General features: G+C 44.3%; 2 protein-coding genes across 3 annotated transcripts; one reads left to right on the top strand and one right to left on the bottom strand.

The window, feature by feature from the left end:
• Window positions 1-316: 316 nt before the first annotated feature.
• On the top strand, window positions 317-11399 carry prrt1 (proline-rich transmembrane protein 1). Its single transcript, XM_056298575.1, has 4 exons — window positions 317-633; window positions 2838-3175; window positions 6341-6532; window positions 8108-11399. Exons 1-4 carry the CDS (start codon window positions 615-617, stop codon window positions 8282-8284), a joined length of 726 nt encoding a protein of 241 aa, XP_056154550.1. The 5' UTR covers window positions 317-614; the 3' UTR covers window positions 8285-11399.
• Window positions 11400-12752: 1353 nt separating this feature from the next.
• LOC130128975 (transmembrane protein 268) lies at window positions 12753-22604 on the bottom strand. 2 transcript variants are annotated; one of them, XM_056298757.1, is made up of 9 exons: window positions 22464-22604; window positions 17867-17964; window positions 17245-17339; window positions 16851-16958; window positions 16244-16396; window positions 15321-15431; window positions 14946-15035; window positions 14459-14680; window positions 12753-13472 (listed from the first exon to the last, which is right to left on the bottom strand). In XM_056298757.1, the coding sequence occupies exons 2-9, from the start codon at window positions 17943-17945 to the stop codon at window positions 13305-13307; spliced, it is 1026 nt and encodes a 341-aa protein (XP_056154732.1). In that variant the 5' UTR covers window positions 17946-17964; window positions 22464-22604; the 3' UTR covers window positions 12753-13304. The 2 variants fall into 2 exon arrangements, with proteins under 2 accessions (XP_056154732.1, XP_056154733.1); XM_056298758.1 differs by lacking the exon at window positions 17245-17339.
• Between the last annotated feature and the right edge of the window lie 585 nt (window positions 22605-23189).

The following is a 23189-nucleotide window of genomic DNA, read 5'->3' as shown; positions in this document are numbered from 1 at the left end:
TTGTATTACATAAACCCTCAGCTACCGTAACTCTAAAAGTTCATTTATGATCGCATCGGGAGTTGGACACCGGAGTTGCCCTGCGCACGAGTCCCGGGCCGTGTCACCCTGGAAAAGGAGTCCGTCTAAGCCAAAAGCTGCAATGAGTAAAAAAGAAAAGGGTTTTTTTTTGTGCCCCAGCACGGTGTATTTTCATCACTGTCTGTCTCTTTAAGACAACGGCGGCTCTGCCTCTGATTAATTCGATGTAACGCAACGCGCTCCTGCTGAGCCGTATTTGCCGCTGTTGCGGTGGATGTGGTGGCTGCAGGACGCAGGGAGGAGAAAAAAACCACAAAAAAAAACGGAGAGAAAAAACCCCATAATAATTTCAGAAATTATCCTACTGAATTGAACGGCTGCCTGGTGGGGGTGTGTGTGGAAAAGTTGCTCATGATATTACAGGGCATATGCTGCGATGGAGACGTGCTGAAAGATGGACAACAATTATTTTTGAATAAAAGTCAACGTTACCGCGAAAGGAGGATTTTTTCCCCCCTCCCTCCCCCCGTTAAGTTATCGGGAGTGAAACTGGTATCAGACAAAGAGGAGGCGAGAGAATCTGACCGTAAGGCATGTCGTCGGAAAAACACGGTAAGGTTGTGTTATAGCCTATATACGGTAGTGTTTATTCTCACGGCGCTGAAATTGATAGTCTAATTGAGGCAATCCCACCCCCACCGTGTTCCGTAACGCCGTGGAAAACGTCTTGGTTTTTGTCACCGTGTGGGGCTTTAAAGACGTCGCCTGTTGGCCTAAAACAATGGGGACGAACGGGGCTGATGATATCTTTCCATCTGCGTTTTCTGCTGCCGTTGTCAGCGTCTCTGCCGTCCGCTATTTATCTGCAAAGCGCTGTTTCTCCAGCGCACCGCTGTGTGGGAGCACAGCTCCCTCCACCACACAGGCCTGCAGTCCATGACAACTGTGTGTGTGTGTGTGTGTGTGTGTGTGTGTGTGTGCGCGCGCGCGCGCGCGTCCAGGCCTGTTTTGGTATTGTTTTACGTGTGTGCATGAGAGGGGTCGGTGTACTATGATGCCATCATGTCCATTTTGCTTAGTTTCTCCATAAACAGGCACAGACAACCGCAAACATGCCTCTTGTCTAGGCGAGCGCCACGCTCCTCCCACACGGAGCGCTTTTGTTCCTCAAGAAGGCTTCGCGTGAAACCCTACCTTCAACTTACCAATGACATTAATGAGTACGCACGCCACACTACTAGTTATGTTTCCTAGTTTTACTTACTTCTGTGCAGGCTTCAGAAAAGAAGACAGGTGCTCTGTGTCAGGCCCCCTGATGACCAGCATGAAGGATCTGAAGGTCCTCCGTTGTCCTGCATTACTCTGACCATCTTTACTCATTTTAACCGTTTTCACGTCGCAAAGAGGTTGATTCTGGACCAGTGACGCTCCTGGCCTGGCGTATACAGTTAAATTCCAACCAACATTGCGGAGTTTCAAATGGACAAATGAGTCCACATCTAAAACAACAACAACAAAAAACCCCAAAGTGCTCAGCGTTGCATGGACAGGTGGGATTAATACCAGCAACCAGCTCCATCATTTTTCTTCTTTTTTCCATGTCTCACAAGCTGTTTCTCAGTTGTGTGCCATGTTATCCGTTTGACCTTTTTGAAGGTGGTCCTCGATTCTGCCCCCCCCCCCCCACCTCACCCAGTCTGTTTCTGGTCCACTTCAGCTTGTGACAGTGTTGGGAACTTATGTAACGCCTGTCCCCAAGCACAAGTCATCCCTCATCACTCAACCACATCTCTGTCCTGTCCTCTCTGGCTACCTCCTGCCTTCATTCTCACTTCCTTTTTCCTCTTGCCCCCTCCCCCAAGCTTTTTTGGTTCTCACTTCATCTTCCTTCTCTCCATTCACTCTCTTCTCTCCTGTCTGTCTGTCTGTCTCTCTGGTTTCTCGTCCTTTACCCTCCCTATTTCCTCTGTATCTCGTTCTTCCTCAGACCCCCCCCCCGCCCTCCATCTTGCCGCGTGATTGCTGTACTCTAACCCTCACGCCCTCTTGGGTACTTTCCTCTCCTGATCATGTGCTGCGAAGGCCATGTCAGCAGGGAAGACTGCACATTTCTTTTTTTCTCATCCTGTATTTCTCATTTGACATCTCTGAATTAGCTCTCTGCATGATATGTGCAAAACGAATGAACTTCCCATGTCTTCACCTTGTCCACTTCTCCTCTGTGGAAACGTGACGTTTGGTCACTTTGAACGCCGAGGAAATATCACTCTCCGAACAACCGTAAGTTCGACCATCAGGTACAAAGACGTTCAAAGTGGATTAGTGCCATATTCACGTCACTGTCGGACATTAAATTCTCTGTCACCAAATGTAATACATCGGTGCATTTCAATGATAAACATGAATAGAGACAGTGTGTGGCCCAGCCATCTTGAAATGGAAAATGTCAATCATTGACATCATTAGCTGACAGGGTAGCCGTTTTTTTTTCTCTGTGAAATCTGTAATCTACATGATGTCTTGCAGGGATGTTTAGCTCCCAAGGCCTGACATAAGACATTTTGCTTTGTCGTGGTGCCGTCTTTGTGTCTGTGAAACGATGGCAAAATGTGGGCGTAAAATTTGCCTGTGTTTGAGATTTGATGTTTGGATTGGAACGACAGACGAAAACATCAGAATGGGAATTATGAGCTCAGTAATGTCTCTTCTGTCACACATCCACCTCTTCTTCTGCTTCGTCTTTACTTCTCTCTATCGACTGTAATTTTCTCATTCTTCCTTTCTATTCTCATTCTTTTTTCTACATGCTATTTTAGGTCTCGACGATTCTGGCCGCCAGCCCATGCAGCCACCTCCGTACCTCCCGGGGCCCCAAGACCCCAACATACCCCAGCACCCCAACATGCCCCTGGTACCTGGCTCCCAACCCAACTACCCACCTCCACCCCCACCCCCGGGCTCGGAGGGCTACCTTCAGGAGACGCAGTTTCACTGTGGCCCGCTGGGGCCCCCGGGGGCCCCGCAAGGCTACACGGTTCAGACCCAGGGTGCCGGTGGCACCATGCCCAACCCCCCCGTAGGATACCTCCACCCGGGCTACCCCCTCCAGCTGCAGCCCTGCACAGCTTACGTACCCGTCTACCCGGTGGCATCGGTGAGTTGGAGCCTGAGAGAGACCCTTTGAAATATTCATGAAGGACACGTTGGATGGATCCTTTCAGCTTTTGTTTTGCACTGCACTGCTTTTATAGGGTGTTGGTATTGAAACTGGCAGGCTGTCATAGTTTTGGGGGTATGTAGGTTAATGCATGCTGATGCCGATTCTCAGAAAGTTGTTTCCGTTATGGGAGCTGGTCACAGGTCAGATTAGCTGTAAAATGAGATGTTCAGTAGTTTATGTTAGTTAATTTACCAAAGTGCTGAATTTTGGACTGTTGTTGAATGGCTTGGTGTTACCACACCTCTAATACAAGTCTCAGGAGATCACGTTAGAGATGAGCCAGAGCTGAGTCTCCTGGTGTCTATTAGAGAAATATAATGTTGATATACAATGAATGTATAAAGCGCTAGGTATGTCTGATTTTTCCTTGAAATAGATTGAACAGATAAATCCAGTTGAAAGCTGTGACCCCTGGTTGATTTCACCTGTACAATCCACTTCAACAATTGTATATGAAGGGGAGGGGACAGCTTAGAGAAGGATTTGTTCAGCCTTGTGATGGTTAAGTCACAAATTGAATATGTGAGGCAAAATGGATGAGAAAAAAAAAGACTGAAGTAGCTTTGAAGAGGGTATGATCAGTTTCCCAGGTGTGCCGGTTTGATTCTGTTAAGAGATTTAACACGGCTCGGTTTTTCATGCACGACAGCTTTCCGTGTGCATTTGTAATGGTCCATCGCTTAAAGGGACACCTGACCAATGGCAGGCCAGTAATCAAAAACAGTCCAATGATGAAAAAGGTCAAAGGAGGCTTACACAAGTTGTGGAGAGCAACAGATGGTCTTACAGCAAGTCATCGGACAGTCCAGTACAACACTGCTGCTGAAAGACCCATAAAGAAATGAACATCTCACTGTAATTTAACACAAATGGTGTATGGAAAGCAATAACCTGCCAAAGTTCCACTTCTTTCAGCTCAAACCATCCGAAACAAAACTGTAGGTCTGTACAGTTGGCTAAAGAACAATATAAAAAGCACTGGTCACCGGAGGACTGGGATAACATTATCTGGTTTGACGAAACCCAGTTCCTGCTGTTTCATGCTGATGGGGGAGGTCAGGGGTATGGAGACAACCACATAACTCTATGCATCCACCATGTTGTGTGTCAATGGCACACCGGTGATTGTGGTTGTGATGTCAGTGTGATGGTGTGCTTTCATGGGGCACATCAACCCTTGAGAGAAACCATTGACGACCACAGGATATCGAAACATCATTGCTAATCAGGTGCAACTTTTCATGGCAACAGCCCGACCATGTGCATCTCCATCTTGGTACTGTGGATTTTCCCAGGGGGTTAATGTCACGAAGCAGAGGCGAAACTACCATATATGCAGGTAATGCAACTGCATTGGGGCCCGCAACAATTTAGGGCCCACATGCACGGACCCCTCTTTATCTCACCACTACCATAACAAAGATCTCGAGCACTGTGTCTATGGTATATGGTATATTGAAAAATGTGCAAAGTGTGCTCGCGCATAATTATGGATATGTGTACTACTGCGTAGTAAAATCCTCTCAGAAGAGTTATCTAGCTTGCGAATGTCAAGACTTCGCAGAGTGAAAAGCCCAGACAGTGTGCCTATGAATTGAGTAGAACTTATTTATTGTTATTATTATTTATTATTCATTTGACTAGTAATCAACATACACACTTATGTTTTGTGTTTATGAGGCCTATGTGCAGACATGAATAATGCTGTCAATGTGCGGGTGCGCCGTCATCGATTATGTTTTCAGCTATTATGGTGCTCCGACACCAGATTAAGTTAAGTAGGCTAGTCTGTCACTATCTTGGCCTTGCTATTATAACTCCTCTTCTATAGCACAGCGGTCTGTTTTCCTAGTAATCATTTCATTAAGGCGTCAACTGTGCAGCGTATTTCGCTGTTGCTCGTCTTTTTAAAGCTGCATGTCTCACTTCTTTCATTCCCTACTGACATGACGTTATGTCACGTCTGATTGTGATGGGCAGGCCAGGGCCCGCTTTGACCATCTTGCATTGGGGCCCGGTGCTGACTCGTTATGCCTGTGTTATGAAGCTAAGATTGTAATAGACATCCCTAATTTAATATTTTATGATCCTTGTATTAGGAGGCATGGATGTTGGCATGAGTTATGAAGACACCATTGTCAAGCTCTGTATCTGCAATGCAGATTTCCCACCACTTGACACATGTCCACTCCCCCCTGTCTGAGAGAGCTCAGAAGTGCACAGCCCACTATTTCTATAGCCTCCGGCAATACTGTTCATTACTCTCACGCATTTGGCTGGTTGATTATTACAGAGACCACCAATATTCCAACACTACAAAATATTAACAAGCAAGCATATTTAGAATGTGATAATTTGATGGTCAATATGTCAACATATGGAACTGTTGTATGAACTTGGGGACTGGTGGCATATATGTTGCACTGAGAATAATTAAGATAAAATGAGATGTACTTTATTAATCCCCATGGAGAAATTTCTCCTCTGCATTTAACCCATCCTAACACACACTGTAGCTAGGAGCAGTGGGCAGCCGCTGTGCAGCACCCGGGAACCAACCCCAGTTCTTCTTGCTCAGGGGCACAGACAAGAGTACTAACCCTAGCATGCATGTCTTTTGATGGTGGGAGGCAAACCAGAGCACCCAGAGGAAACCCACCCAGTCACATGGAGAATATGCAAACTCCACATAGAAAGGACCTGGGACGGCCTGGGATTCAAACCCAGAACCTTCTTGTTGTGAGACAACAATAGTGCTAACCACAAGGTGAACGTGCTGCCCAGTTCACATTATTTATCCCAAGTGAGTATGACATTAACCTAAAGATGATAGGCGTGTCTGAGTTTCATAGACAAGTTGTTGTAAGGCAGTCCAGCAGAAATGCTCCCGGTTGGCGTTGGAGACCTATCTTGAGAGGTTGGCACTGTGATTAAATCATGAAGTCTCATCTGGGTTGTGAGGCTAACAAACTGTAACGGATTCGTCTAACTCACTTTGACAGACTGCTGATGCAGTCAAGCTATGTTGCTGCATTCATCCATCTCTCTAACCTCTGTCTGTTTGTGTCCTTCGCTGTCTCCCTCTCTCCCCGTTATCAGGGTCAACCCTACATGCCAGGTGGTGGAGGGCACCCAGGGATCCCACCAGGCCAGATCCACCCCATGCAGATGCCTCCCAGTATTACCTTAATGGACCGCAGACCCCCCCACGATTACCTGCCCATTGCTGTGCTCACCACCGTCTGCTGCTTCTGGCCCACAGGCATCATTGCGATCATCAAAGCAGTGCAGGTTGGTGGCAGTTATAGTGTTATCCTATTCTCCTTGCTAGCTGAACCTCATATGGCAGATACAAAGAGAGATACCAGGAGACACACACACACACACACACACACACACACACACACACACACACACACACTCACACATTCATATCCTCCCGCAAACACTTCTGTGTTAACATGGGGTGAGTTTCATTCCAAAATGAGATATCACCATTTGTTAAAAAGCAGCGTCTTATCTTCCATGATTGACATTGCCAAGTCACTACAAATGTTGGTGGTTTTTAAAGAGTTGGAGGTAATTGTATTCTTTGGCTGACCAAAACTAATAAACACCTTTATATGTTGGATTCTCTGTCGAATGTTTAACTAGAGGTTGTTTTTTTTTTACCCTTGCCATGATTTTTTTTTAAACTGTTTTGTATTCTAAATTGTAGACATTGAGGAAACACTTGTGAGGAGACACAGGGGAGGTGTTGATCCAAGGTGTATCGCTATATAGTTTATGTAGAAATACCATACGCCTGAGGAAGGTCTCGTGCACTAGCTCTTCTAATAAACATGAATGATATTTGAAACATAGCGTTCTCTCTGCATGTGCTCCCTCTTGGAAAGCAGATAGGCCCACAGATAATTTCGCTTGGTTGCAAGGCCTCTTATCCAAGCCATAAAGAGCTCCTTCACTTTAGACCCGGCCACCTCTGCGTTAGAACATATACTATCATGGGAAAGGACGGGACAATGACAGGGACTTCTGTTTAACAGAAACCAGTCAAGAGTGCTGTTGGATATCCCAAATGCTCTTGCAATTTCAAAAATGCTTTGTGAAAGATAAGTGGGTGAAAACTGTGACACCTTTCAGAAACTGGGCTACAAGCACAGTGAATATTTCTTTCAATGCTTTCTCTGTGAAGCAGGTGACACACACTGCTGCTACACAGCTGTTGTAACCCAAGGTTTTATCCATCCCTATGTCAGCAGTCTCTTTTGTTAACAAATCCACGCTTTACTTTTTTTTTAGCCCCAGTAGGTTCTATGGTGCCACACAAGATAAGTAAATCATGATGTAAGAATCCTAAAGGTGTCCTGGTGGCCAACGTGGCTTATGCCTTGTTTATACTTCGTGTAATGGCGGATTGTGCTGACCAACGTGCACACAACGGGCCACATTATGTAACTGCACCATTGTCGAAGCAGTGGGATGGAAATGGATTTGTCCTCCGGGCTTGCTTAAGCGGGCTATGAGTTGAGTTGAGCTGACAAGGCATAGACCCACAGGTTTGGGCTTTATCTGTTGTATTGGCTTGTTAATGCTGTGCTGCTAAGGCCCTCTCTCTGCCCATTCGGCTTGTGGTGCAGTGAAATCGATTCCTTCATGGTTTTTTTCAGCCGTTTATGCCGCACACTCTTGAACCAGATGCTGTCTTCCTTCATCGCTCTTGCTCCCACTTGTGCATCATGTTCTTGTTACATAACATCTAATCTAATTTCTCTTCCCTCTCTCCTCTTACTCACACCCACCCACTTACAAATCCCCCTCCCCCCCAAACCATCCACCCTAACCCCCCCCCAACCCCACCCTCAGGTGCGCACAGCGATAGCCAGAGGGGACATGGTGACGGCGGAGATAGCGTCCCGCGAGGCGCGCAATTTCTCCTTCATCAGCTTGGCTGTCGGCATCGCCTCCATTGTTCTGTGCACCATCCTCACCGTGGTAGTCATTATTGCCTCGCAGCACCATGATGACGACTGGGAGCCGTAACTGCACGCAGACCAGGCGGAGAGAAAAAAATGCAAACAAAAAACACCCACAAACAAACACGGAATACATTAGCTCGCAAACTACTTTCAATTGGGCAGAGAAAATAGGAGCACTGGACGTACACTCACTGCTGCAGTTTACCGCTACTGTACGATAGGGGTCTGAAACTCGCCCCCACCCCCCATCCCCGTGTACTGTTTTGCACGCACAGCTCAGACTCAACCTAGTGGCATCCGACGCACACCGACAACTAAAAAAACAGCCAATCACAAGCTGACATTCAAACGTCACTCACAAGTAGTTACCCAACGAGGCCCTGAGTTGCTGTTAACGCGGGAGCTGTTTTATTATTTACGTTCAGACATGGGCGTAGGAGGGGAAACAAAGCTCCCTGCATTAACAATTCATTCTAACGTTCACTGATTCATGACCCCTCTTCCAAACCTTGTCAGATCAGAGTTTAGGTCGCTCTGCGTGTTTCATTCAAGTGTTAAAAAAACCCCTCCAAACCACAGTATTTCCCAAATGAATCAACACGACAGCTGAAATAAGAGACAGTATGTGTTGAGAGATTTTTTTGAGCTTACGATATTTACATGCGCACATATTAGTCATACATGTGTAAGGGTCTGTGTCCGCGAAAGCGTTTTTTTTTCTCTCGAGGCCACCGTACTTTTTGAATTGATAGACGCTACGTTCGTCACTGTCACATGTACCCAGCCGTCCAATCACAGTGGAAGAGGGGTGGGCCAACTGTCACAAATACCAACCGTCACATCCTACGTGTACAAGTGCTGAACAACGTCAAAATGGCGTGTCCATGGCTGTACCAGACGACGTCCCCGGACTACCACAATATCAATATGAAAACTAATGCTTGGAGGAACATTTCGTTCACCATGGGTCTATTACGTGCTCTACCTTATGCCGACATTTTCACATTCCGTAGCCCTTTGTTCATTACACAAACTATGCGAAATCCGTTACTTCCGCGGATTTCCGTGCCATGGCAACCAAAGCGCCTAAAACCGAAAAAAAAAACGCCGCGCCTCTCAAGCGCCCCCAGCTGGGCGTTTTCAGAAGAGCGCCCAACATTTTCAGCTAGGGGGAAAGCAAACTTTGGCGGACACAGGCCCTGAGTGTTAATGTGTTTTTCTTTTTCTGTTTCAAAACAATGTGCCATGTTGGAACAGTGTTTTCCTATCGATTTACGGAGTAGTACTAGTACCGATAGACCTAACGTAAGAGACTGCCAAACTGAGGCACAGTAGGCCGAGAGTCGACGATCTACAGACATCCAACACAACCAAACGATGGACTGACTGACAAAGCGGCTGTCTTAATATAACCAAGAACATGAAATATATTTGAGGTTAGTTGAACTCTTTCAACGTTAAATGGACACTTCATGATGAATGAAATGCTAACTGGCTATCATACCTTATGTACGATGTGTTTATTGAAAATATGCTATTTGTTAATTTATTTGATATCTGCCACTACATTGTCCTTTTCTGGTTTTATTTGCCGTATATCAATAGTTTGTTGCAGCTATTTGACATTTGGGAATTGGTTTAAATTTGATATCTCTTCGGATGAACGTGCATCGCTTAACAAAATGGCAAAGCAGCTTATATTTCTAGCTAGTTTTTTTTTTTTTAGCTTGTCTCTCAAAAGTGATTGGTATATTTTCAAAATGTTATTTCTCTAGAAATTTGTGCCATTTCTCACGAAGTTCATTGGTGTAAATCAAACCTACTGTCGCAACAAGGTAGGAAGGCAGATTGGATCATAGGCATTTGAATCTGAGATGGATGCAAAAGAGCTGCTGCTTTTGCGGGTAACGTTTATTTATTTATTTATTTTTGCACGTACTTAATAAGAGATTTATTTACCGGCCTATATTGCATTGCACATCTCCCCTTATTGCATTTCAAATAACCACCATTAAAGTTATTTAGTACATTAGACAGAACTTGCTTATCAGGTAACATAACCCTGCATGCCACGTTTTTTTTTCTTTTTCATTTGTCTTGTGTATTGATGCTAGGCCTGAGCCTGCGAGCTTACAGTTTGCCTCCAACTGATAAGGATTCCCCATCTGTGTGTGTGGTCTTTCTAATGTAGCCTAGTACTGTGCAGCAGGTACCCTCATGTGTGCATGAGCCTACATGGCTCTTTCTTAATGGTATTAATTGAATGACATGAGGCTGCAGCCAGTGAAAAGGGGGAACTGAATATGAATGTCTCAAAGGAGAGAGCGAGAGAGATTAAAGTCGATGCCTATACTATATTGTAGCACTTTCCTCTTTGACATCTGTCTTCACTTCAACTTCTTGCTGTTTCTTTCTTTCTCTTATCCTCTCCGTCTCTTTCTCTAGGCCACAATAGTTGTTGGACCTAGTAATCAGTAACATATCCCTCTGCTCTGATGAGTCCTATGCTAACGCTATTTTCAAAGTAATTATATGGATACAGATATTGAAATTGTTATGTTTGTTGACAGTAGCTGCAAATATAGATGGTATTACTATTGTATCAGAGTATAAGGTTTTCAGTGATTATTATTAGTATTATTATTATTATAAGCTTGGATTTCAATTGATTATCATTAAGACGGTGTAAACTGTATTGGACAAATGTGTCTTTAGTCCAGTGACACACTATTCTGCAAATGTTAAAAACAGGCAATGCAAGTGCTTTTCTCATCTTATTATTGAAGAGAAACAACCCCAGAGGCGGCTATATGCGCTTGCCCAATTGAATCACTCCTAGCATATCTAGCTTAGACAGCGGTAGGCCGTGATCTCCATGTGTGCTTTCGTATAGGGCTTTTCTGTGCCGTTTTACACATGTTGGCCGGGCAAAGTGAACCGTAGCTGTTTACTATACAGGTGGAAGATTTCGTACCTCTTCAGGTACTTTATTCTTTTTTTCTTTTGTTCTTGTATTGTTTGAACTTGTAAATGGTACGGGTTGATTGTTCAAAGAGGCTGCTGCCAAATTACCTGTGTACATGTGCTGCTTCTCTCGAGGTTTATTATGTTCATGGATGTGTTACACATGCTTCAGTCATTTCTGACTTTAGTTGTTCAATTAATGAATAATAATAATAATAAAAAACATTTTTGGTTGTCAACGATCTGCTGATGTGCTCCGGCAGACCAGATCTCCTCCCCTATTGGTCCCCCCATCCCGTTCTCCCCCCCCCCCTATCGGTCCCCCCGCCCCGTTCTCTCTCTCTCTCTCGGCCTTTCCTCTCCCCTTCGTTTCTAAGATGCTATTTATAGTTGCCGCCCCGGTTTCCTCCCTTGCTGTCTCTCTCTCTCTCTCTCTCTCTCTCTCTCTCTCTCTCTCTCTCTCTCTCTCTCTCTCTCTCTGTCGGTACTACATGAGCCATCTCTCGCTATCTAACGTTTAATCACATTAGGAGCCGGGCATGTTATACACGAAGAACAGACGCATATAAACACAGAGCTAACACACTCCACCACAGCTTATTCTTGTTTGAGTCCAGACAGAACATTGGATAGAACCGATAACGTCACTTGTGGCACCATAGTGACGAGTCAACGGAATTTGCATTGACGCCTTAACGCCGATGCTCTTGTGATTCGGTGCCATTTTCTTTGTTTGTCTTGCCCGCCATTCAACTGTACCTTTAATTATAACAACAAAAGCAAAACATACTCTGTATTGACCAATTGAAAAGGGAAGAGTATCACACAGTCTAATCAGTTTAATGATCATTCATTAAGGGGAGGAGCCGGAAGGGCTGAGGGTCGAGAAGAAGAGCTGAAGGCGCGGGAGCCGAGCCAGGCTGTGTGTATAGGATCACAGATGGTCATTTAGCCTCCCGAGGAGAGCCAGTGTGTCTGAGATCATTTAACTTGGCCTCACGCGGCATGAATCTGTGTTGTGCCGCGCAGCCCCGGCCTCCCCCAGGCTGGCCGTACTGCCTGTGTGTGTGTAGCGCTCAGCTACTTACTGGGCTGGCATCTCAGCTGCAGCATCAGTGATGATTAATAATCACTGCCAGCACTGAGACAACTGGGGGGGGGCAGAAAAAAAAACCCCAGGAAAAACTTGGTCCATAGCCACACACACACACCACACACACACACACACACACACACACACACACACACACACACACACACACACACACACATACAAATGTGCATCTATGCTCACACTGCTAAACTTCGGCACATGCACATTAATACACACACATAGTGTATACTGCAGTATACAGTTGTCTCAGTGTATAGATATACTGCAGTCTCTCTGCTGCTACTGCTGCTCCCTCTTCTTCTGGAGATGATACAGCCAGCAGAATAAATATGGGGATCCCTGTTATTCCCCCCTTTAGACTTATTCTTTCCCCCAAGGTCTTCCTGTCTGTTCTCTCTCTGTCTTTCTCTCTCTCTCACACACACACAATGTATTTTTTCTCTATGAACAAAAGGAGGGTCTAAACATTTTATTTTTAAAGAATGTTCCCCAAAATTTACTGATCAATGCACTATAAAAACACATAGAAACACATTGAAATTAGAAATGGGAACAATTCAGTCTACATTTGTTGTTGGTACAAATAAGCTCAATAGCAGTGATTGCCACGTACACAAGAGCGCACATACTGTTTTGTTCGACAGAAGCATTACACAAGGGCACAGGATCAAACTGGAACAAACCTTTTGTCTGAGTGGAGTGCAGTGTGTGTGTGTGTGTGTGTGCACTCAATCAACCAACAAAACGTTCTCCCCTTTTAACAGCAGCCGTCAAGGTACCTTCCTGCAAAGAGTTGAAATGGCATTTGCTCCTCCGCTGCAGCTGCTCGGTTGCCAACGGTGGAAGATTGTTGTCGCATAAGAGAGCTACTAGGTGAAAACGTGTGCCACCAACATGAACAGGGTGATTCTGATAAGGGGCATAAAAGCTAAACAAAACAAAACATACCTTTGCCTAAATAAATAAGGAGTTACAAAAGGTAATCTCCCAGTGTCACTGTGTCAAGCTATCGGAGGATCTTGGCTTTGATGTAATGGCAGAGACAGAGGGACGCGGTGCTGCAGTGATTCCTCCGGGCCCGTAGGTGGTGGTGTGACGGGCCTGACAACCTCTCAGACATCAGCAGTTTAATATAGGCCGCACTGTAGGTCATCAGGAGTTGGTGAGCTGTAGCCTACAGAGAAATGAATACAGTATTGAATAAACACACACGGGCCCCTTATTGTGGGTATGAGTACATGATAGTGCAGACAGTAGACCACAGTACAGCTAACCTTAACCCTAACCCACCTCCATGTTGGGCCATCTCACTGTAACTACAGTATAAGTTCCGCAAAACCTTTGCTCCAATTCCCACCCCACTTGTGTATTAGTCCTGATTTTTTCAGTTTTTTTTAAAAAAAATTTAATTTTTACATTTGCTCATTTAGCAGGTGCTTTTATCCAAAGCGTGTGCTCAAACTGTAAACCTCAGTCTTGGGATGAGGGTAGCACCAAGAATAACATTTTATTTGTATAAATATAACAAAATGAAATAGCATAAACACGACAAGTCTGTTTTTCTTTTGGCTGATATTTTCATTTACTGACCCGAAATAGATGTCGAGCTCACTAATGACCTGTTAACACAATCGCAAATTATTCATCCGGTATGTCAAAAACAGTACCATTGGCTGGTATGCAGATGCACCGAATTTATGCCTACTGAGAAGCCATATCGCCTCCTGTATGTATGGTTGACAAATCACACCTGGCCAATCTTGAGTAATTTCAAAACTCAGTGTTTTGGGGTAAAAACGTTAAGTCTGGTAGGACAGCCTCCTACTTGCAAAATGTTAAAAAAGGAACCAAAAGAAAATGTAACAAATGCAAAAAAATAAAAAAATTGTACTCCTCGCTGTAAAAACTGTAAAGAATAGGTTTACTTAGATTGATTTCAAAGCATTTGCTGCACTGCACCAACTTACATCTCACAGAGGAATCTCACATTTGATAGTCGGTTACACACAATGCTCCAGCTCCACCACCTGATGACATGGTGAGTGATATATGTGAGCAGTAAGTGCCACAACCCCAGAGGTTTTATGACAGAAACTATTTTCCTCAAGTGACAAAAGACATCCTGGCATCCATACTGTAAAGGCTGTGCCGGTGTACTACCTGAGCGGTCAGCGTTGGGTCAGGTACAAGACTGTAGTTAGTGGTGACTTTGGTGTCCTCCCGCTGGCTGGATGAGATACTGTGCCAGGTGTCTCCATTATCCAGCAACAGAGGTCTCTCTTCATCACGGCTCTCTGTGACCCCTGACCCACCGGCCTGAGCATCCGCAGAAGTCACCTCCGACGTGAGGACAAGATGGGACATTCTCTCCTTCATCTTTTTCTGGTAAAATGCAAAAAGACATCTTTTATGTTACCATGCAAACGGTCCACAGAGTAGACATGTATGAGATGGATGATGTAAAACATCATCGCAGACAAATTGTTGTGTATCTTGTTTGTATTAAGTCACCTCTGGAAAAAAAGAGTCTCCCGACAGAACACAGAAGTAGGGTTTTATTGATTTGAAAGATAACTAACATAGGCACAGGAAAAGAAAATCAATATAGCCATAGCAGAACCAACAAGGCTATACTCTGCTCCCTCACCTGCGTCTCATTGGTCACAAAGCTTCTCCCCTCTAGAGTTTCAGTCAGTGCCCTTAAACAGCGGCCAATGTCCCAGTACACGCAAAACAGCTAACAGAGAGAGAGAGAGAGAGAGAGAGGTAACAGATATATGCAACAACATAGATTGATGTTTTAGTAGTTTGCCAGCATCAATTTGTTGAATTTGCTTGCAGTTTGAATAATGAAAGGGGAATTGCTGCAAAAACAGGGCTTGTTACATCATTCGTATCACCGTTATGTAACCGTTATGTGTTAATCTTGCATCGCTTCTCGTGAGATTTAAACCCCCGATGTGATCTCCAACATCGTGCAGATAAAGAAACAGAACTAGTTTCACTGGAGGTGTAGAACTACCTGCAGGGTCCCGGTGCAGTTCTGCACCCAGTCGGCCATGCCCACCAGCAGCTTGTGTCTGACCAGCCTCTCATTCACCTGGATCAGCCGAACGTCAATGTTCACGTTGATCTGGCCAGAAGCAGACATACATTTAAACAGAAAATGTATAAATCGTGTAGAAAAAAAAACCAAAAAACATACACAGCCATTTGTTACACGTGTCTCATTGGACGAGATTTAGTTAGCACTAAAAGATGGACGCAGTATCGAAAATGTTACTAAATCATGTCGTTCTGCAGGACCAATCTCAAGTTCTGGCTCTATTTCCATCTGTCTGTCCTGTCTATCTATGATTTTTTTATTCTGTTTATCACTCGCACAACTCTTTGGTTAGTGTTGGTTGTTTTTAAATGCGAGTCAAGCAAGTCAAAATCTATCCACGTGAGTATAATGGCGTCATTATTGCATGAGTAAGTATAACCAATTTTTTTCTATTCCCCCCCCCTTCCTTTTCTCCCAACTGTACTTGAGCAATTACCGCACTTTTCCGAGCCGTACCGGTCATTGCTCCACCCCCTCTGCCAATCCGGGGAAGGCTGCAGACTACCACATGCTTCCTCCGATACATGCGGAGTCGCCAGCCGCTTCTTTTCACCTGACAGTGAGGAGTTTCACCAGGGGGACGTAGCGTGTGGGAGGAACACTCTATTCCCCCCAGCTCCCCCTCCCCCCTGAACAGGCACCCCGACCGACCAGAGGAGGCGCTAGTGCAGCGACCAGGACACATACACATATACGGCTCCCCACCCACAGACACAGCCAATTGTGTCTGTAGGGACACAGTATTACCAGTTTTTGATTGTGGCACTATTCGGCTACACTTTGGCCTGAGCATGTTTACGATTCAACACATTTACTGATGTTGTACAGTGAGTACTTACCTCTTTGTTACTATGGTGGAGGACAAAAATGACAGCGATGGTGAGGAAGATGGACACCAGGCTGACAGACAGACAGAGGACCCAGTAGTCGGTGACAGTCATGTGATGATGGAGGGTGGAGAACACAGCACACCAGATCACCATATACAACACCTGAAGGGTGGCAGGGACACTGTGAGGATATATGCGGCCATTTTACAGAGGCCATGCTGTGACCCCAGTATCCCTCACACACACACAAACACTGAGGTTCGACTTCAACATGACCGATGGGCACAGATGAATCCCATACTTTCTTGATGAATCAGTCATAGATTATTTTTTTTTTACAGTAAACTGGTTAACAGGACACATAACTTTTGCCCTACAGCTTTTATCAGTTGGATGAATGTTGTTTTGCCTACGATGGAAATTAATGATGGCTATATTATGCCTCCACTGGATGTCAAAATCTGAACAAAGTTGGAGGTTGCACCAACAATTTTAAGTATTCAAAGAATGCAGAAGAATGTCTGAAAGATGAAAGAGAGAGGGAGTGAAAATACGGAGTAGACTAGAACTCTGGAGTCGGCGAGAAAGAAAGAGAGACAGATCTGGATGAACGTACTGGTGCCATGATGAAATGGAAGAAGGCCGAGTTGAAGAAAATATATCTCCGGACTGAGGGAACATCCAGAGCTGTTTTCAGAGGAGCCTCAAAATCACTTTCTGGAACCTAATGATAAACAAAACTTAATAAAGAAACGGATAAAGAACAAATACTGGGCACTGCATTTTTAACTTGGTGTGGAAATCAAGCCCATTGATAGGCCATCGTAGAGTGGGGAGATATAGGAGTGTCTTATAACATGCAGGGTGTGTATATATTCAGTATACTTGTCATGATGACCCCCTGTCATAACAGGGGTCAGGTGTGTGTGTGTGTGTGTGTGTGTGTGTGTGTGTGTGTGTGTGTGTGTGTGTGTGTGTGTGTGTGGTTGCATGAGTGTGCAGCTGTTGACCTGGAAACCATTCCTCTCCAGTACAGCCCGGGAGAGGGGTAAATCAAAGCTGGGGTTTAGCGGTGAATAGCTTGGCACTGCCAACACACACTGACCTATGACACACATGAAGAGAGAGCGAGAGAGAGAGAGAGAGCGATCTATATGTGCAACAAAATAATAGACGGCTGTGACAAAGTGATTTTAAATGAATCTGTTAAACTGACTGTCTTGAGAGGAGGGAACATCTGACTTGATTTTATCGCTTCAGCTGAGCATGTGAGGTAATAAATTCAAGGGCGTGAGAGACATACCTACAGGACAGAGAGAGAGAGAGGTGGATATGTGCAACAAAACAGTAGACGACTGTGTCAAAGTGATTCAAATTAATCTGTTAAACTGACTGTCTTGAGAGGAGGGAACATCTGACTTGATTTTATCGCCTCAGCTGAGCATGTGAGGTAATGAATTCAAGGGCGAGAGGCATAACTACAGGATAGAGAGAGCGAGGGAAAGAGAGAGAGGCTATTCAGTGTCATGTTTTTCTACTGTAAGAGGCTGGGTAAATGTAGAATTTATGTGCTACCATTTACCGAATAAAGACTCTTACTTTTCACATATATTATTAATGATGCGCTATTACCATTGGACCACCTGGTCCGTGGCTGCGGCTGGGCACCATTCTCCTCCGTTGGGTGACTCGGTCCATCACTCTGCTCCATCAGCTCAGTTAACCAGGTCCTGCTTAAGACCATATGAGATTAAAGCCGATTCCAAAAGTATGACAGTTTTCTTTTCCTTGCTGGCATTTGGCTGTAAACAACTTGGACAGCATCCCTCATTACAGCATTGCCAGTGGCCCCTAACACTTAGACATCACTGTATGCATATGATACGTGTAGCAGGGACGCTGATGACAATAATAATAAACTAGACCTGCAGGCAGGTATTAATGGGGTCCAAGCCCCCCCGTGTAAGTTGCGCCTGCAAGCCCATGGGCCTGATGCAAGCACGGGGGGGCTTGGACCCTGTTAATACCTGCCTGCAGGTCTAATTTAGGGGCTTAAAGGTGTTGAGAAGTGAGGTTAAGCAGCTGGAGGACGAGTGTCATATATCGTTTGTATTGGTACATGTGTAGGATGAAAGTGCAGTAAAGTGTCACACAGGATTTGTATAGTACAAGTTTCAGTAATAAGACCAATAGGTTTTGTGAATTGTCAGGTGTTCGAAGGCGAAGCTGTCATCGTAATTTTCTTTTTTTTTGTAATTGTTCTAATCTTGCAAAAAAAAAAGTATAAATGGAAAATAAAGTATTGGAAATGTGTAGACACCTAAAATCAAATATTTAAATTTTAAAGCCACTGCCATATATTCAAGAAAGGATATTGACCTTTATGTACAGAAAATGTAAAAATATATATAGGCTCCTTTAACAAGATCAAAATTTTCTCTGAGGGTCTGTTCACATAACAGTCACGGTCTAGATGTACACATAGCAGACCTAAAACATGATCACAGGATATTGGACGCTGACATCATTTGTATTACAGAAACGTGGATGCAACACAATGCACCACATAATAATATTGCAATGCAGGGATGGACATTTCATTATAAAGTTGGTCTTAATCATACAGCAACATACCAATTTTCTCTAGTTTACAGAAAGAACAACATGGTTGTGTTAGCTTCTACCACATAACCACATGATTTGTATCATTCTAGATGTGGCATGACTTGGAAGCCATAATGTCATAATCTCGGCCTATGAACAATTTCATATTGTTAATATAATAATTTTCAGAAACAATTGGCCTATTCATAAAACTTGAATCAACTTTCATGAGGCAAAATAATAATAGTTGATTTTATAATAATAGTTGATTTTAATGACACATTTTTAATTTAATTAATTTAATTTGATTTTAATGACAGTCCAAAGACATGTAGGTCAGGTGAATTGGCATTACTAAATTGTCTCTAGGTGTGTGTGTGTGTGTGTTTGTGTGTGGGCCCTGTGATGGACTGGCGGCCTGTCCAGGGTGTCTACCCGCCTGCTGCCCAATGACTGCTGGGATAGGCTCCAGAATCCCGCGACTCGAATTCGGATAAGCGGCTTGGATAATGGATGGATGGATGGCTGGATGGATGATTTTAATGGCAACACACTTGTTTCGAAATCAACAGAAAACTTCATGCAACAAGTTTACAATCAAATTCTAACCACACCAACAACAGAAAATAGGAAAGTTATTGATCACATTTACATAAAAGACATTGATCCTTAAATTGTTAATGTGTAAAATGTCCACATGCTACAGCTATCATGAGTGTACGTATTTCTAGATAACTAGGCCTGCAACTGCATATTTCGCTATTTTGTGAAACAGCGCCATCTAGTGACCGATTGACGCCATTTTTTTGCACAGAGCCTCAGTGGGACATGGGAAATTCCCGAGCCGAGTTTTGTGTTGATAGGACAGATTGCCGAGATATGCAGAACTTCCGGTTTTGACCGCAACCTAGAGGAATTTTTGCATTTTTCGATTACTAAATTCTTTTAATAACCTTTGATCACGAGGGTCCATAGATTCTAGGTGCAAAGTTTCGTGCAGATCGGACTTAACAGCCCTAGGAGGAAGAAAGAAGGTTGAATTAGTTCATCTGGATAACAACGTGATGTCACTTCATTGAGTAATGAAACGTATTTGTCAATAAACGTTGTGTCCGGATGAACTGATTCAACCTTCTTTAATTTTCTTACCAGGATTATTAAGCATGCATCAAGACAGCCTAGGAGGAGTTTGAAAAAGTAGGTTTCGTATATTTAGCAATTTTGCGAAAAACGTTTAGGCGGAAATGGGTGTGGCCTAATTCTGGAGGAACGCGCGCATGTAAGGTTTTCAGTGTGCGGCGTACAATGTGGGAGTTGCTGGCCAAAACGTGCTCATCCTTGATTATAGCGCTGTGTGCTGGTGGACATGTGTCATTTCACTTACATAACATTTCGGTATGCAGTACCACATTTGCTGGAATGTGGAAGACTGAATGATAATAATAATAATAATCTGAGCGATTACGACAGGGTTCTCAGCACCGCTGGTAACGCGTGGCTCCCAGCCCCCTTGGCTTGGACCCCTAAAAAAAAGATAAAACGCGACTGTCTGCAGAGTCTTCACGCTTGCAGCGCCGCTAAAACAAAAACGAAACCTTTAGAATCAAAAACTCGCAGAAAAAGGAAGCACCGTTATGTGTGGCGAACCAGTCAACGAACCTGTCACTATTGCCGGTGTTATAGCACGTTAACTTTCGTGGAAGGTTGGCAGGAAAAACTTGACAGGACATTTTAGAATGATTTGAAATTTCGGCAAAACGTTGCTTGTTAGAAACCAAAATGTCCTATCTGTAAAATTCCCATACATGATGATGATGATGATTCCATCCATTATCCATCATCCGCTTATCCCGCTCTCAGGGTCGCGGGGATGCTGGAGAATCCCAGCAGTCATTGGGCGGCAGGCGGGGAGACACCCTGGGCAGGCCGCCAGGCCATCACAGGGATATTATTATTATTGATGATAATAATAATCGTTATTATTGATGACAATAATAATAATAACAATAATAATAACGTGATTCACAATCACAACAGCTAAAAGACCAAGATACAAATAAAAGAAAACAACACACCAGACAAGCGAAAACAAAGTAAAACAGTATAGAAAACGTAAACAAAGGCGCTGCACCACCACATTAGGACTCATAAACAATTCGGGTAAAACCGCGGACACACATAAACACCGGGGGGGGGGGGGCATTTTTCAACACCAAAACGTTCTAGCAGCCTATTTAGTGAGTGGTTTCGAAGAGACGCGTATGATTCATAACAAGACAGCCCTCGATAAAGCGCTTCGCTCACTTTTCACCTGGTCGCCGTGTGTACCGGAAAGGAAAGCACGAGTCAACCGCAGTGTCGGCGCGGCTACGAATCTAGACGCCTCGTCACGAAGGCAGTATGGCCATCAGATATATTCTGAACATCATAGCAAACGGGCATATTTAGATTTAAAAACAACAACAAATAAAAAAAAATAAAGACCGAGGCATGAACGCAGGACTGAGTCAATTTCAAGCCAGATTCCGACAGGGTCGCCGGGAAACTACCCGACATTGATGTAGTTGCGCTGTAATCCGACGGTCCTATTTTATTACAGCGCAGCGCGTAGTAATAACTAATATGACGTCATCAATACGTGATGAGGCTGTGTTTAATGGTCCGGGTGCGGACCGTCGACGTCAATTTTCAAGGCCATTGCATGCGTCGATGAACGTTGTTTGCTTTAATCATCGCCAGTAAGTATATTCGCCTCCAGATATACACAGATGCATTGCATACACACAACGAGACAGTAGCCAGGCGCATTGGTTCTAAAAGCTCATCAAAACCCATCGTGTAGGCCACTATAGTCAAACTTACCCAGTTCACATGCCTAATTATGTAAACCCAATGAGCGAATGTGTGATTGCTGCACAGTATTATTACGATTTATGTGTTCGTCATACAAATGTGTGGCAGAGATAGATGGAATAACAGGGTTAGGATGACTGGGTGTCTGACATGCTGACTTTCACTACAAGCTTCAGATGGTTATTCCATCTGAAACCATTTCTCAGGCCTTGTATATTGATAATGACACAATAGCAGTCACCGATGTATTGAATAAGCAGTCATTTCCAAAAGCCCATTGGCAAATAGAAAGAAGAAGTGGTTGCTCCATTTATGACCGAGAGTCAATAGAAAGTCTGTTGAAATTTCCTGCATCTTGAAAGCAACAGGAAACCAACCAAGTCACGTCTTACAGAGCTGATGTTTCAGCCATGACATCTTATCTGGACCAAACACACTACAATAACCGGGTCTTCGTAATACAAAGGATAGGTCAACTATTTCCCTGTTTGCCACACTGATTGGTCGTTACATTTTGGAGGGTTAGATAATTAGCATACTAAAAACTTGCTTCTTCTTCTAACATAATTTGGGAGTTTTTTCTCTCACAACCCCCCCCATCACAGCTCATGCGGTGTCCTTAAACAGAGATATAATGTATTTTACAGTCACATGAGTTTTGTCATGAGTTCAGCATCATGGTTCACTTGGTCTATGTCTTAAAGGTAGACGCCAGAAACAGCTTTTCTTAGGGGAAGATAAGGTATATAATCCTTAGAGAAATATACTGCACCTCAACGGGGCCCGTCCTCAGTGCAGCGTATGCAGTCAGACTTCCCAACAACAGTCCATCACTGTGTAAAAGAAAAAGAAACCAAAGAACAGAAGAAAAGCTATTTGTAGACAAGGTTTCTCATCCCCTCGCCCCGTCTTGCCCCCCTAGTTCGTCTGCCTCCCAGCAAGGAAGTGGCAGTTTTGCACAGAAGTGTGAAAACTGAAGTGGTGATGTCGACTTGGCTGCTTGATTTATTCTCCTCAATGCTCTCCCTACTCGACTGTCTTTGCTTGTACACAAACGCCTCCTTACTCGCTCAACCCTTCTCTCTCTCTCTTTCCTTCTCTCTGTCTCTGTCTCTGTCTCTCTCCTCTGCACACTATTATCATTTTCGCTTCACCTCCTTTCGGTGAGTCACGTCGAATCTGAGCTAATCCATCAGTGTCAGCTTGTATTGAACCTGCTTATGCATCGAGAAGTCACATTTGCACATGCAAATATTAGAAATAAGAGAATATGACATAGGGTTGGGCGTCCGGGTAGCGTAGCAATCTATTCCGTTGCCTACCAACATGGGGATCGCCGGTTCGAGTCCCCGTGTTTCTTCTGGCTTGGTCGGGCGTCCCTACAGACACAATTGGCCGTGTCTGTGGGTGGGAAGCTGGATGTGGGTATGTGTCCTGGTCGCTGCAGTAGCGCCTCCTCTGGTCGGTCGGGGCGCCTGTTCGAGGGCGTAGGCTAACT

Source organism: Lampris incognitus, chromosome 18, assembly GCF_029633865.1.
Source record: "Lampris incognitus isolate fLamInc1 chromosome 18, fLamInc1.hap2, whole genome shotgun sequence".
Classification (NCBI taxonomy): domain Eukaryota; kingdom Metazoa; phylum Chordata; class Actinopteri; order Lampriformes; family Lampridae; genus Lampris; species Lampris incognitus.
This window is presented reverse-complemented; position numbering and strand designations above follow the sequence as displayed.

What these genes read in the sequence shown, in the direction of transcription:
- LOC130128975 (XM_056298757.1), bottom strand. Translation starts at nt 17,945, where the DNA reads ATGGAGCAGAGTGATGGACCGAGTCACCCAACGGAGGAGAATGGTGCC. An exon ending in TGGAGAGGAATGGTTTCCAG is followed by an intron (nt 16,959 to 17,244) that starts GTCAACAGCTGC and finishes GTTTATCATTAG; the next exon opens with GTTCCAGAAAGTGATTTTGA. An exon ending in TTGTGACCAATGAGACGCAG is followed by an intron (nt 14,681 to 14,945) that starts GTGAGGGAGCAG and finishes GCATTTTACCAG; the next exon opens with AAAAAGATGAAGGAGAGAAT.
- prrt1 (XM_056298575.1), top strand. An exon ending in CCGTCTACCCGGTGGCATCG is followed by an intron (nt 3,176 to 6,340) that starts GTGAGTTGGAGC and finishes CCCCGTTATCAG; the next exon opens with GGTCAACCCTACATGCCAGG. An exon ending in CGATCATCAAAGCAGTGCAG is followed by an intron (nt 6,533 to 8,107) that starts GTTGGTGGCAGT and finishes CCCCACCCTCAG; the next exon opens with GTGCGCACAGCGATAGCCAG.